General features: G+C 32.9%; 1 protein-coding gene across 2 annotated transcripts in view; it reads left to right on the top strand.

Moving 5' to 3' along the window:
- Positions 1-310: 310 nt before the first annotated feature.
- The window catches only part of LOC110446580, a 37955-nt gene continuing 21480 nt past the window's right edge, over positions 311-16785 (top strand). The window contains exons 1-2 of one of the 2 annotated variants that reach the window (XM_021491791.1): positions 311-484; positions 528-1603. In XM_021491791.1, coding sequence (XP_021347466.1) covers positions 1375-1603 — 229 coding nt within the window. In that variant the 5' untranslated portion in view covers positions 311-484; positions 528-1374. Of the gene's footprint in view, positions 1604-16785 lie in introns of both variants that reach the window. The other variant, XM_021491790.1, reaches the window with a different exon arrangement.

Here is a 16785-nt window from a genome sequence, read left to right as displayed (position 1 = left end):
CCAGTGGTTTGTATGATATAGATAACATTGGCTAATAATAGTGTCTCGTTATCGCTTGCTCACCGATTTACTACACAACACTGGCTTGCGCGAACGTGACTACAACTACGCCAATGCGCATGCCCGGAACAGTAAATAACCTACAACAATTTTCATTCAAGTTTTCTGTATATAATCGGTGACATGAACTCGTACTGGTCACGGTCGAGTCGTCCCTAATGGCCCACGACTTTCATTGGCCAATCAAAACGATGCTAATATGAGACGAGCCAATCCAAGCTGTTGACAAGATGCAATATTTACAGTCAGGGTGACGAGGCAAAATAAATGCCAACACATGGGTATACGAGAGAAAGTAAGATTATCAGTGATACACCTGGTTGTTCTGTACAGGTGTAAATGATAAATATACCAAGTGTCTTAACGAGGCGTACTCACACATATATATACCTATATATGTGTGTAGCAGGTATAAATAAGTCAGGTAATAATACCAGGCGGTGTGGTGTACGGAGAACCATTACAAGGAGGAACTCCGCTACCGATAATATATATAAAGCACATCTGAAAAATTGTGATTGCATAGAAGATATATACTGAAGAATTGCGAGGTGCATGGATGCCGATGTTAAAATAATTCTTGGATAAAAAATAATAATTGTTTTCTTAATGTAAGGATTCTAACCTAACATTCACGTGTGATAGTGTAGTTTGTTCCCCCGAAAAATGCGGACGATTTCACGTGCATACCACGGGACGTTAACCTTCAGTGTTATCTGTGATATCGACTTATCTGTGATATCGACTTATCTGTGATATCCACCGACCAGACTACGTACAACACGGTCACTATCGCCGAAAACAATTGTCTTTAAAAAGTCTCGCAAAATTTGAAATAGAACGATGAAAGGTGCCAGGGCGTAGGTGATACGTCACATCTTATGACATCTTATAACGTCGTGACGTAACAGAGAAAAGATAGCCTCTCTCTGGAATATGTACTGTGAATCGTAAGATCAGTACTAGTCACCAAAACTAAGAAAACCACAAGACTTGTGCTTTTTATTCATTTTAATTTGTCAACAAAATTAAAACAGTGGAAGGAAAGACTGCAAGATATTGGAGTAAACTCTAGCCAAGATGTCAAAGGTCGTCTCTGTATGCAGTCGACAGTAGAGATGTGATAGTTTAACCTCTATCTTATCCCGACTCTTCACTCAGAACATCGAAACACTGCGTGAATATAATCTGGAAATTTCTATCAAAAAGTAGCTTTTTTCTACAGTCTCGTGATTTCTTACATCAACCAGCACGTGTTATAAATAATGTAGACGTAATTGACGTTGTAATCATTGATCACGTTACACGTTGAAGATGTCGGGTAAATCATCCCCTTCTAACCGAGTCTCTGACATTCACCTGGCGGAGAATGCCAGCCTGTCTCGGAAAAGCTCCACCGCCGAGGAGTTAGAATCCGAGCCCAGTAAAACAGGATTTCCAGAGGACAAAGAGCAGACGACGAACATCGGAGTGGCGGTTTTCAGACTGACAGTAGCCTCTGTGTGTGGTGTCATCTTTGGTATTGCCTTGGAAAAGACGCGAGGTAAGTAGCTGGTCACGTGTTTGATGTACGTCATATTTACCATAAGTTAAAAGGATGCTACGGACGTATATATCTGTCCGATATTTAAACGACATGTCCATCCGTTTTTTGTTTCACGTTACGGACCTTCATACATCTGTCTGATCTTTGTGACATTTCCTTTTCTGTAGTGATAACCTCCCCCTTTTGTAGAATTCCATTGACTCTAGTTATTAGTTTTATCTCTCCCGATCTAGAATAATGAATCTCTCCTGCATATAGTGCTTATTTCCCCGCTTTTGGGTGTAATAGGTTCTCTCCTCTTCTTTATAGTGGATATCTGCCTCTGCCTAGAGTAGCAATTTTACCCAGTTATCTGCCCCTTTTGTAGCAGTAGACCTCCCGTAAATATCTTCGCTATATATTGACATGTCTCGTACGATGATGATGATCTTCAGCGGAATTCCAGTTTCCGAAATGAGAAAAGAATCAGGATGACGTCACAATTAGATTCTGTAGGAGGATTTTTAGTCCCCGTAACTACGATGGTCACAGTAGTCTGTTTCATGTAGTTACACGATTCCTAAGATAAAACACTTTATATTATCGTGTTTAGTCTGCACTAAACCCAACAGCACACACAGGTTATACTCTGCTATGTTTTTTGTCGATAAAATAACAAACACTTCAATTGTCGAAAATGAGCATTTATTCTAAATGCCAGAAATCGAACATATGTATACATCTTTGTGTTGATTTTTATAATAAGGTGTACAAAGAACCATCACATTTATTAAATATTTGAACTTAGCAAGTACTCTTAATTAATAAATTCATTGGGTTTTATGCACCTCCCCGTCAACAGTAGTTTAGACTTATCTGGATTTCCACCTTTTGGCCCCTAACATCACCGATGAGTCCTAGGAGGACGAGACAGCTGTATGATGCTGTGTAAATCAGTGTTTGGTATGCTCAATCACATAAATGTGTGTGTTACGTTCATCTTACGACTGTGTAACACATCCTGTCAAAGGTCAACACGAATCTGTGTTTAACTCCGCGCTTTCAGCCTCTTTTCTCACGAATGTATTCATGTACTATTCAGATAAACACCGCTGAATAAATCTTTATATCTTAAAAAATATTATTTACTGAAAACTGGGTAAATCAAAAATCAATCCATCGACGGGACACACACAATAAAACTGTACAAATGGAGCTACATGTTCCTGTGTAGTCATTAAATTATTAAGTGCCAATAAATATAGCACTAAATTGTCCATAATTGATTTAGATGTTGTTTAAATGCCTGTATCTATCCAACAGCTAATGAAATCGAGATAAACTCAGGAAGAAAGAAAGAAACAGTTTTATGTATTCGTTTAAGTATTAAATATAAAGTAGAAGAGCTTCATATTTTTTCATTAGCTGTTCAGACTTTATTAAAATTTTCACGAATACTCAACGGTTCATGAAATTAAAGGAACCTATCTAGATGTATGTGTTCAAATATTAAATATAAATTAAAAGAGCTTCCTTTTATTCATTACCTGTGTAAATGTTATTAAAATACCTCTGTTAAGGGAAGGAATATAAACAAAATAGCGGAATGTATCGTTTACTGTAAATATATACACAATATAGAAAAATACAATTTATTTAACTACTAGTATCCTAATAGCTACACATAAATATAAATTGTTTACTTGTATAAACTATTTATATCTAACTTGAGTAATTACATCTACTCATAAACTGCCAGTAAAAAATCCACAAGTATATATTCATTACATATCTGTATTGACTTAAGATTTAAATTTATCGGTGTTTTTTTCATAAAGTGATTGACAGTGCCTATACTAATGGTAGGCATCTATGTGAGGATATCTTATTTAATATATTGATTCGTTTATTGATTGTTTATATTAAACTAGTTAAATGAAGTTTAAGTTGTGTATTTTTAGTCTCACAAACTATAAATAATTACAATAATAATAATAATAATAATAATAATAATATCCAGCATTTGATATAGCGCCGTATCTAGCTAGAATACGCGTCTCTAAAGCGCTTTACAGTTTATAAATATACAATTCATACAATCAATACAATTAGCATATATATTAATCCTTACAATTTTGAGGAATTTGCAGGAACTGCCTTATCGGAGGCTAATTACTAGTCCTATGCCACCTGGCATAATCTATTACCTATAAAATCCATGTACAAAATACAATTTGACGATGTGTTTAAAATATTACTGAATCCCCTCCATAAGTGTTACGAAAGACTTTACTTCCTTGCACAAAAATATAATTATTATCTAGCTAGACAGCTTCATTTATCAATTAATCATTGATAATGAGTAAAATATATAAACTGAACTATAAGTATCTACATGCATACATAAATACATAATGCGTATGTCCAGTACTTATATTAAAGTAAATTCGTTATATAATCAAACTTCCATAAATCGAACTTCGAATATTCGAATTTCTCGATGCGACAGACTTACAACAAAGTCCGTTTTTTTCCTTATATAACACTATACTAATATTCAATTTAAAAATCGATTTTTGATGAGTCGAATTTCTCACTGTTTAAAACAACAATAAGGTTCAATCGTTTGGCAAATATTGAAAATTATCACCAATAAATCAGTGTAAAACAGTTACCTGTACTAGAGCATGGTGTATAAACACTCGAAACATATTTTTCTAATTACGTTAAATCATTTCTTTGATGAATTTCAAATTAAATTTCTTCCCAAGTGTTCCCTGGTGTTCCCTGGTGTTCGATCACTTGACAATCACAATTTCAAAGATGATGAGAGTTCAGCATTGTAAGCTACAAGCATTTATAAAACAATCTTATTTTTGAATAAACTCATTAAATTTGAGTAAGATAACTATATTTACTATTTAAAGTTATGGTGAATTTGTTGCATAAATGAATAAATTCAATATATATATATAAAACTAATAAGATGTAATTTTAATATATATTTATTTAAAAACTCTTGATAAATAATAACATGTGTCATGTATAGATAATATATTTTACAAACTAATTTGTCTTAGGTTTGATAACAACATCTATTGTTTTCATGTTTAAAAGAGCTACACGTAAATATAAAATTTATATTTCTGAAAAAAAGTATTATTATGAAAGTTAATAATTAAATATAAAAATTATTGATTTTACAACTTTTATGAAAAGCAAGTTTTCCAACTTATGTCAATCACTCTAGTTGGCCTAGATGGTAGCACAAAGGGGATCTCACTGTGGAAAAAAACCTGGGTACCAAGAGAAAACAACACGTGGGTCGGCAGTGACCCAGTACCCTTTTCACGTCACATCAGGGAGTCGAACTCCGGCCAACTTGGTGAAAGGCGCGCCCGCTTACCAATATGCCAAAAGACCAACCACTACATTTGTTTTCTTAAGTCCTAATAGCTACACATAAATATAAATTGTTTACTTGTATAAACTATCTATATCTAACTTGAATAATTACTACTCATAAACTGCCAGTAAAAAATCCACAAGTAAATATTCAATACATATCTGTATCGACTGAGAAGATTTAAGTTTATCGATGTTTTTTTCATAAAGTGATTGACAGTGCCTGTAATAATGGTAGGCATCTATGTGAGGATATCTTACTTATTTTCAGAATACCAACTTTTTGCAAATAAAATGTTTTAAATATGGAGTTTGAAGTCACAGTTCATAATGAACCGTAATACAAAATATTTAGAGGCATTTCGCGAAATTTCACCAGCAATACATATTTATTTCATACTGTATTTAATTTAGTATTTTTTTTGTTTAAACTTTTATCAAACTATTATCAATGTTCAAATAACTTGTGACTTATACTTTAACACAAAGAAATACTACTTTAACAGTTACGCATTCTTTGGATTATTTGTCATGTTTTTGACAATGCAAAATCTTCACAACCTCAAAGGAAAATAGATTATCTTTCATTCCTACTAAAACAATATATTTCGTTCTTCTGGTCCAAGTTTTTTTCAAGGGGTGATCATCTTAATCACTGTTTAAACAACATCTTCCGATCTCTAATAACTAGGTCAATGTACAAGAAAAAAACCTTTAAACTTTACATTTAATTTACTGTACTAAAATATTTGCTATCTGGGGAGTTTGACACAGTCAATAGTTGTGTTTTAGAGATAAACAAACAATGAACATTTGCGCTAATCACAGACTATACTAATCGACTTCTGAACAACTGGGCCACGATCATCACTAATGCCAGTTATTTCAGTTTACTGTTTGTTTAGATTTTGTTTACTGAACTGTAAACACAGATTAATGTTTAAACAATTTGTAGTATTGTTATATGAACATACATTAGTTCATAACTATGTGTATTGTTTTTCGCTATATACTGAAGTTGTATTTCATCTGCTCTTTTGTCTTAATCTGTTACAACCATTCCCATACCATTAACAATTGAACAATAGCCAGTGTCATTCTATCGCCGCTCTATGATAGAAATACATAAAGAAACGGCGTAGTATAAATTGTCTATATTTATTAATTGTACTGCCCCAATATATCTATTTTTTCAATTCATTATTTTATTGTTACTATAAGTTGCATTGTTACTTGAAGGCAAATAGCAAAACAATAAACATAGAAAGAATCTTCAGACTTTGAAAAACATATAAACTTACAAACGAACCATGCCTACTCTCCTCAGTTCTAGTGACTGTTTTATGAATAAGCAAGAGTCAAGCATAAGTTGAATATTGTCAGTAGATAAAATAAACTGACAATAAAAAAAAATGTTTAAGAAAAAAAAAAAAAAAAACTAACATAAATACATCTTACAAACAACTTATAATAGTGTGTCAATTAGGGAATAATATATACTGATTGAACAAAGTGATCAAACGTTTTTGTGATCTTTTGTTTTCGTTCTTTTTCCATATTGCATGAAGAGCGCCTTGATGGGCTGAAGGCGTTAGACAGTGTTTGGTTTAATAATAAATAGTCTAGCCTTTATCAGTTATTTCCAATATGCGAGTTTTGTTTTGACACTCCGGAGTTTTAATTTTAAATATATATTTATTGCCGACAATTTTAGTGTTAATTCTAGTTCATGCTATGATCAAACATGCTTATATACATGCTTGTTAAGGATTGTAGAGGGTAGGGAATAAGTTAGAGCTTATAGTAATTCTTCTCTCGAACTTTTGTTCAGAGGATTAGGTATAAGTTTGATCAACTAGTCAACACATTCTCGAATACAAATACATGTAAAACAATAATAAAAATTGTATAAATGACATCGCCTGGCATAACAAATAGTAATTTATGATTTCTGTTATAAAAACGTTTATTTATTTTTACTGCGCTACATAACTTTTTGTACAGGTATAAAGGATTTTCTATTTGAGTCGACATACAGGTTCCCTTTTCCAATTGGTAAAAAGGTCAAAGTTAATTGACGTATTTACTTAGTAACTTATTTCACTACAGCAACAAAGATTATTTCTCAATTCTACAAGGTGGTAAATTTCCAACAAGCAATGATAACAATTAGCGCATAGATTTCATCAGCTGAATGTCTTACTGTCAGCTAGTATAGTTCTCGATTGAGTGTAGTTTATTGGGCTACATCCATAACGAAGCTTTGTATGTAAAATATTTAACTTTCGATCTCCAAATGACAAATATGACCATCAATAGATGTAAATATAAATGACCTTAGCTGTTAAACGGACGTAAACACAAACAAATCAAAGGAGAAATATGAAGGTGGCAATCCTAAATCTGAACTTAAAGCAATTCAAAATACTGTTGATTTAGCTGATGACTGAATACATTTATCTTAATTGTTCAAAGGTTGGAGAGACGAGGCTAAAATGGATGCTAATGTTAACGAAAATTAGAAAATGAACATTCTATAGTTCTTATGATTTCCAAACTGAAAGTGTTCATTAGTTCAAACTATGGACGTTACTAATTAAGCCTAATATGTGGGTGTGAGGTTATGTAAATACCTGTAATTAGGAAGTAGCTTCGTTTCTTCTGTCAGAATATGTATTAAATATCAGTTATTATTGACCTCGTATAAATTTGCATAATTAACAAAATGAGGTCAATGTCAAGAAAGACGTTTGAGTGTACATGTTAATAGATTTAAATCAAATTTTCCCAAGTGCAAGAAAGCCTGAGGTCATAATTTATTTAACCAAGAACTGTATAAATTTAATTACTATAAAAGGTCGTTATAAAATCATCCTGACCTTATTTTAAGCTATATGGTCAAATAAGGTTAAAATCTTCGAACAGATTTATTGAGTAAAGTATACCATCTAGAGCCAAGATGCTTTGTAAGGTAATGTCAACCATCAGGTGACTATCAAATAACACTGTATGGTTAATTATACCGTGATTGCAGTTAACACATATATAATATAAACTTGTTAACTTTTTCAATTAATTATTTTTTTAGTAAAATATTATATAAAAACAACAAGGGCCCATAGCCACATCTCCCCTTTCGCCGTTTTCCTAAATATGTTTCAGAACACTGTACACATTGATTGTTATTCTTTTGACCTCAAGTAAATATAAATATAAACTTTAGATATTTCACAATGAATATGAAACAACATTTTTCAACTTATACCAATCACTATTGTTGACCCGAATGGTAGCACGTTTGGGGTCTTGATGTGGAAGGGAACCGGAGTACCCGGAGAAGTCCATGTGGTCCAGCAGTTGACAACATACTTTAATTTGTCACGTCCGATTGGGTAAAACACGGTCGCCTTGGTGAAAGGCGAGTACTTTATCCACCCAGTGACCCCACGTACCACTTAATATTCCTAAATAAACGATATGATCATATGATACAGTAAAACATTTACCTTGCTAGCTTTTTGCGTCACTTACTAAATTTTCAAATAAGTGCTGCTCTACTTTGTATCTCTAGTGATTCATTTAAACAAGATTTACCACTGTTAAGCCAACAATTAATACTTTACTGCTGTGAAGCTAACAGGTTATATATAGAACTATATAATGTATGAACCTTACAAAAACAATTAACTGATTATAGAATATCATTTACATTAATCGAACTTTTAAAATAAATCCATAGGCCCTCCCGATGGGAATTTAACATAGGATTGAAATCAAAACCCTCCGTTGTTAAGTTGACAAAGCTTGTACAGTGGTGTAATGGTGTCATAGACTGTAAGCTTGGGAAAGTATCTACCTCTTTAGACAAACGGACAACAATGGGCTTTATAACATTGAGGCGATACAGTCTAACAATAATGGTTAAAATGGTCAACGATACCGGCGTAACAAAGGATGGACGAGTTATAAAAGGTCGTGTCAACTCTTGGTCGTGAAAATGGAGATGGTTAAGTATAATGTCCTAAAATACAGGTTTATCAGATGACAAGCAGTTCGTTACTAAGATTTAAGGAATGAGTACTTTAAGGTTATACGGTATACTTCGCGGATGTACAAATACCGCGCCAAACATTGCGGAACTGACGTCGTCATTTTTTGTGTTGTCTGATTTTAAGGGTTTTGCGATATAACCTAAAAAGTGAAGCATTGGGAGAATATGCATTTTTTTAATATATGATATTTATACCGGTTTACATTTCTGGAAAGCTAGATCTGTGATCGACTACAGTCACCAGCATGGTTTGAATGACGGGTTGGATAATCATAAAATTCGATATGTTATCGATTACCCAATATTGGGTCATCTGCCCAAACACGTTGGTTTTTTCCTAGATCTCCGGTGTCCTCCCACCTTACGTCACAAGTGCGCCTCCGTCTAGACAAACACCAGTGATTAATATAAGTTGATAACATTTGTTTTAAAATTGTTGTAAAAAATACTTTATTTAGCAAAATGAATCGACTTTCAGACCGAAGACAAAAAATTAAAACTTAGCATTCAAGAAAGGAAAAAAGGTATGTTGCAGAACATGTTGGACCCATCTTGATGCTCGTTCCTATCCAATCCTGTATAGTATTAATAGTGACAAGAATGTCTATTATAGTGAACGAACGTGTTACGGTAATAGACAGGGAAATATCAATGTCACGAATCATGATGATCCACGGTCTTTGACAATTATTCAGCTAGATTGAAAAAAATAAAACAGGTGCCAGAAGGAACCGCCAGTATGGCAATAGTGTGACAATGCAAACAGTCAAACAAAGTAATCTTTTCACAGCAACATGTGGCTAATTTGTCCATTCAGAACTAATCGGGGGTATTGAAGGGGGAATAGAATTAAATTAAACCAATTGTTAAGTGTTCGGTATCATCGGTACAGCCGATAGTCAAATGTCGTTCACGTTATATTACGTCAGATTCCCATGGGATTCTATGCTAATTTATCTCTGGGTTTTTTAGAATATCTTTGCGACTTCCTTTGTCATCCGTTCGATATTATGCTAGATAATTATCCAGTGTTTCTTGTGGTAATATTTATATTAATATCCGTTCTCTGTTATTGGGATATCACTTTTTATCACAGCATGCAGATTATATTTTCACGTCACTCCTATAAACACAATGTTAAATTTCAGCCTTTAAAATTGTTTTGGCCAATTAACTCATCAAAGTTAGAATTTTTAAAAAAAGAAATGTTATTAGAAATGGAAATTAACATAAAATCTATTAGGAAAATGACGTAATGTGGAGGACGTTTGACCTTTGGCTGTAGAAATACAGAGCAAAGGGGAAAATTTGCCTATAATACTTATCATAACGGTACATGTTTACACCTTTGGATTCAACAGATAATTTACGCTTCAGCTTGTATTTCATGGGAAACATGCCAGATTAAACTCCAGCTACAGGTTTGCGTCTACAATCAGAGTGATTGGTTTTATTTTGTTTAACGTCCTATAAACAGCTGAGGTAATTTAAGGACGTACAATCAGAGTGAATCACCGTGTGAAATAAACGTCTACAATCAGAGTGAATCACCGTGTGAAATAAACTACAGCTACAAGTAAACGTTTACAATCAGAGTGAATCACCGTGTGATATAAACTGCAGCAACAAGTAAACGTCTACAATCAGAGTGAATCACCGTGTGAAATAGATCATAACTAGAAATAGGAAGGAGGAAGCACATATTGAAAAATATGCAGGAAGCCAAAAAAGTAAACGTTTTACTGCACTATATGACAAAGGTAGAAAACCTAGATTAGGTACATTATTGTAAAACCAGATACAGGAATGCTATGGATGTTCCTGTGATGTCGACGTACATGTATAACATTGAAGAGAAACCATAAACTATTAAAGAAGGAAATGTGAGATACATTACATTGGCTGGATATATAACTCAGTCTCCACGCGGTCATTTGATAGTAAGTTATGTCTGTACCTTCAGCCAGACATTATGTTTCTCTACCAACCACTAGTGGGCTAGTAAACTCAAAACATGCATCAATATACGTTCTGTACCCTGATTTTGAAAGCTTTGTTAGATTTAAGATATATAAATGTTAATTTTCAAAATGTGTAGGATTCTAAAGAAATTTCGAAATCCTTGTTAGATTTAAGATATAAAAGGCAATTTTCAAAATGCGTAGGATTCTTAGGTAATATCGAAATCCTTGCTAGATTTAAGACATATAAGTGTTAATTTTCAAAATGTGTGGGATTCTTCAGAAATATCAAGAAATTTCCAAATACCTTTAGATTTTTCTTCATATGATCTTTTATATATTCCCCCAATTTTTCGCCAAACCCCTTATAACACCAAGTTTTCTTTTGTGGCAGTACAACGAGAGTTTACTGACTTAAATGCACAGAAGTAATTTTCAAAGAAAAATAAAATAAAATATTTATTAATCGTTTTCTCAATGACGATCATTACAAATATAGCACAGAGCAATGTCAATTATTACAAAAAGCAGACCCTAGTTAATGTAAAAACTAATTTTGCCACTTATCTTCGACATCGCCGCTCATCTAATTAGAAATATGGTAAATGTAATTGTCGATCTTTTCCACAAATAGGATAAAATTAGGGTTTTCGTTGATAATCTAGGAAAAAGCTACATTAATTTGAAATAACATAAAACATACACAGATCAATAAATCGTGGAATGTTCTATGGCTAAGATATTTAAAGATATTATGTTATTTATCTGTGTAATTTAGAAGCAATTGTTTTGAATATTAATTAAGACAAACTTTAAACATTATCATGCACTCTTTTCTTTTGTTCAAAATCGAAAGAGCTCGCGATTTTCTGTTGCTTTTAATATATATCGTTATATTGTACTGTCTTCTCCACATCACACTATAGAGAAGAAACCCTGGATTCTGAAACTTCTCCATTCCAATTACCTCGCATAATTATACTACTAATAATATAATATACTTTAAGTAAGATGACCATTTTCTCAATATGCATATAGATGAATATATTAAGGGTGGTGTGTACATAATGGCTAAAGCGTGGTGTGTACATAAAGAGCCTAAAATGCAAACGTGAAGAGGTGGATCTTTCTGTCCTTCTTGACTTGGGCCAAGGTTTTCAGACACTTTTATAAAAATGCTATATGATACAACAGGTCTATTCGTTCCCCGAACCTACATAGTTATTTCTTGGACTTTCTAGTAGAGTGTTACGTAACAGAGTCCTGAGCTACCCGCTATATACTGAAATAACCAATATAGGATTATTTATCTGATAATCAAAGTCAAATTTGCTCCTAAGTCCATAAAATACACTTTAGAATCATTGATCTGCCCGCAATATAACCCTATGCCCGTATCATTCATTCCTTAAATGCAAATTAAGATTTCTTTCATTTTTTTCATTAACTTTTCATTAATCAAGAAATTCCCATTTAAACGCGTCAATTAGTGTTCTACATCAGACATTAATCACCAGACATTCGAAGGAAGGAAGTACCTTAAAAATTCTATTCAGTAAGTTACAGCAGAGAAGCCAAAAATATCAAAATGTATTGCATCGTATGGGCATTTCGTCCTTTCTATTACTCATCAGTGCTGCTAATGGTATAATAATGATAATCAATGTATATCAGGATATCATTTTTAAAGTAAATGGTGTGTATGAAACCCTGTACAACGATACGTTTTTACAGCTTTTTGTAGCAACAGATAATTTATTTTATAAAACAAATATTATTTAAGCCGTAATATCATGAACTCTAAGATTACGGCCAACTTCAAAATCTGTTGGTCAATCGTTAGTGTCAACCACCTGTGGCATAAAATATATGTAATTTGTATGGATATAATAATAAATTCTACTTATAGAAAGATATTACTTTAAAGGAATGGGTTTTAAAATTGTCTTCCTTACGTTTTTTGTTTGTTTTGATGTTATTATAAGTTGAGGTTTAATCAACTATCGTAAGTCATATTGGACTGCATAAAATTACCTGCTATATCCAAATGCATGATTGTCGGGGCGACTAAATTTCAATTCGCTATTGAATTGGAGCTTGTATTTCAACTTGTCTTTTGCATGTATTGAAATGAAAGATGTTGATCTGAAACTGATGTCTTCTCATTTCTTATTTTATATTTACCCCTTACACTATTCTGTGTCCCCATGCACATTTTAACCCATTGTCAGAATATTGTGACCTGATTGAGTAGCATGCTACCGTATTCAGGCTATGATGTTGTAGTAAAATGTAATTATGATTTATCTCTTGGACGGCCCTATTATCTCCAGATGTCATTGTCATACAATCGAATATACTACGTTATTTGCAGTATCTTTTACTTGAAAAACGTATCCCGTCAGTAAAGGGAAATGAAAAATAAAAATAAATATTCATATTTATATTTTATTATAAGTACTTCAATGCTTATGGTGTGTCGAAATATACTGGCGACATTCCAAGATCGATAACTTATGAACCATGAATTCGTGTTAAAAATTGTTATTTAGAATTCCATTGTGCAAGCAAATAGTTTTTTCTTAATCTATCGGCAACGATCAAACAAGACCGAAATCATAAGGTGCGAGTTAAATGACATTGTATTATCGCTTTACCCACTGTTTAATAGCATAGTGTTAGCTATATACGTCAATATTAATCTCTTTTAATATCATAATCTGGCTTGGAATCGCATTAAACGTGCGAACCATGAAACTTAATATCCTCGTGCTCACAGGTAACACAAGTCCGAGTGTTAACTGTCAGCAACTGACTAGGAGCTTGATAGAGACAGCAAAGTGTCAATTAACGGATTGACGCATCAATATGTGCACTATAAATAGATGCTTAATTGACACAACAATGATATCCGACAAGACGTTGACACTGTGATTGACACAAACATGTGTCAGCTGACTAGATGTTTAATTGACACAAGACATTTTTTACAAGAGATCCACAAGGATCACTACTCTTACACAAGTAGCCTTGATATTGTTATTTTTTCAATGTAATTCTTCTATTAGGATGATAGTTCACCGATAAAAATGTAATATCCAGGATGCAGGTGTTTGAAAAGAAATTGTGTTTAAAACCTCATTAAATCCTACTTAAAAAGGCATTAATGATATATAAAAAAATTGAATAAACGTTAACCGCAATATTGTAAATGAGTGAATTTTGTATTAATATGGGTACTGAACCTTGAATACGTAATACTGGGATGTGGAAGAACCTCCCTAACAAAACAGATACAAAAATATATGTATTGCAGTAAATACGAAAGCCGTGTAATGTAAAAACATTTTATATTTCCCTTTGTCACCATTAACAATAGAGGTTATACATGTCTCGTGATTTCACCTCTTAATGCCTATTTAATCAATAACTCTTGTGCCTGGTACGACTGTAGCCAACTCCGTCTACATAACTAGGTACAATGTGTATCGGCATATCCCTTGTAATAAAGGCGACCCCATATGGATCAATATAAGAATAGTCGGTGTTTGATTACAATTCTTTACATATTAAGTCATTACAGGTTAATACACGGCTTAACAGGACAATAGGCTGCAGTGAGTCAGCAGTTGATCAGTATTAAATATTTATATATGTATAGTGATATATATTTTTCTGACAATTAAAGATGCATTCACTGTGGTTTTTTAAATTAAAAATAAATATGTATATATATATGAAAAAAAGTCTTTCTGTTTGTTGAATACGGGCAGCCTCTAGGATAAGTGACTAAAAAGGAGACTTGGTATATGTTTTACAATGTAGATAATACTAATGCTACGGGGATATATTTAGTTGTGTGGCAATAAGATAACTTATGTTAATAATTCATGTCAGGAATATGTTTAAACGATATTGGTTAGAATTTCTTACACGACAGTCTACATTGATCAGGAGGATTGATTTGTTAGGGATTTAACGTTCTTTCAACAGTGGATTAGGAGAACAACCAAAGGGAACATTGAGGTGCCATCACATCAAACGATAGTTGCTTGTTAGTGTTCCATATATTTTTTCTGTGTAACTCGTGATGAAAATAACAAACCGCAATGTAATACTACGGTTTGTGAGTTTAAACTTTTCGTCCGTGTATCTCTCATATAGCTGACACGGTATTTATGATCGAGTAAATAAGTCATAAAAATACCGCAGCGTCGATATAGGTTAATGAACTGTTATAAATTCTAGTGAGTATTGTATGGATACAATTAGGAATAAAGGTACTAAATCTATTTTGACAGGGATGTACATATAATAATATGTCATAAGTCTGTCACATTATTTTATTTTCTCATTACTTTTTTATCGTGGTTTAACGTCCTCGCAACAGCTTACTAATAAATCATATGATGAAGAGTGCCTGGGGAAACATTGCTGTAAAGAGAAAGTATATACATAGGATCAGTAGAAAAGATGGGCGCAGAATTAAAGATGATAGAACTGATCAATATTGGTTTCTTAATTTCCTCTTAGTAGAAAACAAGGAACAAAATCATCGATACTTCAGGGGGTCCCTCATTTACCTCCCCTTACGATACACATACAGTGAAATATAGCAGGTATATTAACAGGAGACACGGAAGAAACCAACCCCGATTCTGAAGGACGGGGGCAGCGTTAATTGCTTCTCATGATCATGCAGCGGGCTACAACAGGCCTACTCCTTCTCTGAATCTGCAGAGGTTATTTTCACACTCATCGTTTCGTAGAGTGGCTTATTTGCTGTGTATGACTCTGTTTTTTCGTCATATTTTGATTTTGGTACAACGCTAGTGAATAAACAAGCGCTTCAATTGGCGATATTTATATGACAGACTATTCCTTAGATTTGTAACTGTCACAAATTCATTGATTCAAACATTTTTTCGGCATGATCTAAAATAATGTCCTATTGGAATTACGTCGACAATAATTGTTATGTGGACATGAAATATGAAATCTCATTTAGAGACCCATATAATAATTATAGACATGTAACCGTCAGGAATAAGGTATGCTTCAGTAACAGGATATTAACTTTTATCGAAATTGGATGTCAAACAGAGTAATGAAGATGTATAGAAAAAGTTGTAATTTAACTTAGAATCAAATAGAAATAAATTGCATGATTGAAATGATTTATAGCATGTCGATGAATAAACATTTTCTTTCGTATTTATACATTGTCAGGCCTACTATGTGTATGTCTTACTATTGAGCAGCAAAATGTGGATATTTTTTCATTAGATATTACATTTATATTGCGATTCTTACTTAAAGTATTACGTAAATATATTTTTTTCTTAATATGTGATTGTTCACATTTGGGCATTCTTAAACAATGTATTACCTAAATATGAACATTTAGCCTTTATGTGGACTTTCCTTAATATGGGAAAACATGAATAAGGTAATATTGCTGGACAATAAGTACTGAATTCATTAGATAATCTCAAACACATTGAGGTATTGTCATTATGGTATAATGACCTAAGTTTCGTTAGAACTAGAAAGGCTATATTCTTTTTAAAAAAACATTACGGTTGCCATTGTATTAGCACTTTAAGCGGTATAGGGCGTTTATGTTAAACATTATATCCAAACCACTTATACCAAGGCTGTTTTGGATGTACTAATCATTTATTTTTATTTTTATGTTAAACGTCAAATGACGCCATAAATAAGCATAACTCACCGTGAAAGGACACGTCATCTTGTTAAGACAATTGATTGTTCGTGGTCGT

Source organism: Mizuhopecten yessoensis, unplaced genomic scaffold, assembly GCF_002113885.1.
Source record: "Mizuhopecten yessoensis strain PY_sf001 unplaced genomic scaffold, ASM211388v2 scaffold2805, whole genome shotgun sequence".
Classification (NCBI taxonomy): Eukaryota; Metazoa; Mollusca; class Bivalvia; order Pectinida; family Pectinidae; genus Mizuhopecten; species Mizuhopecten yessoensis.
This window is presented reverse-complemented; position numbering and strand designations above follow the sequence as displayed.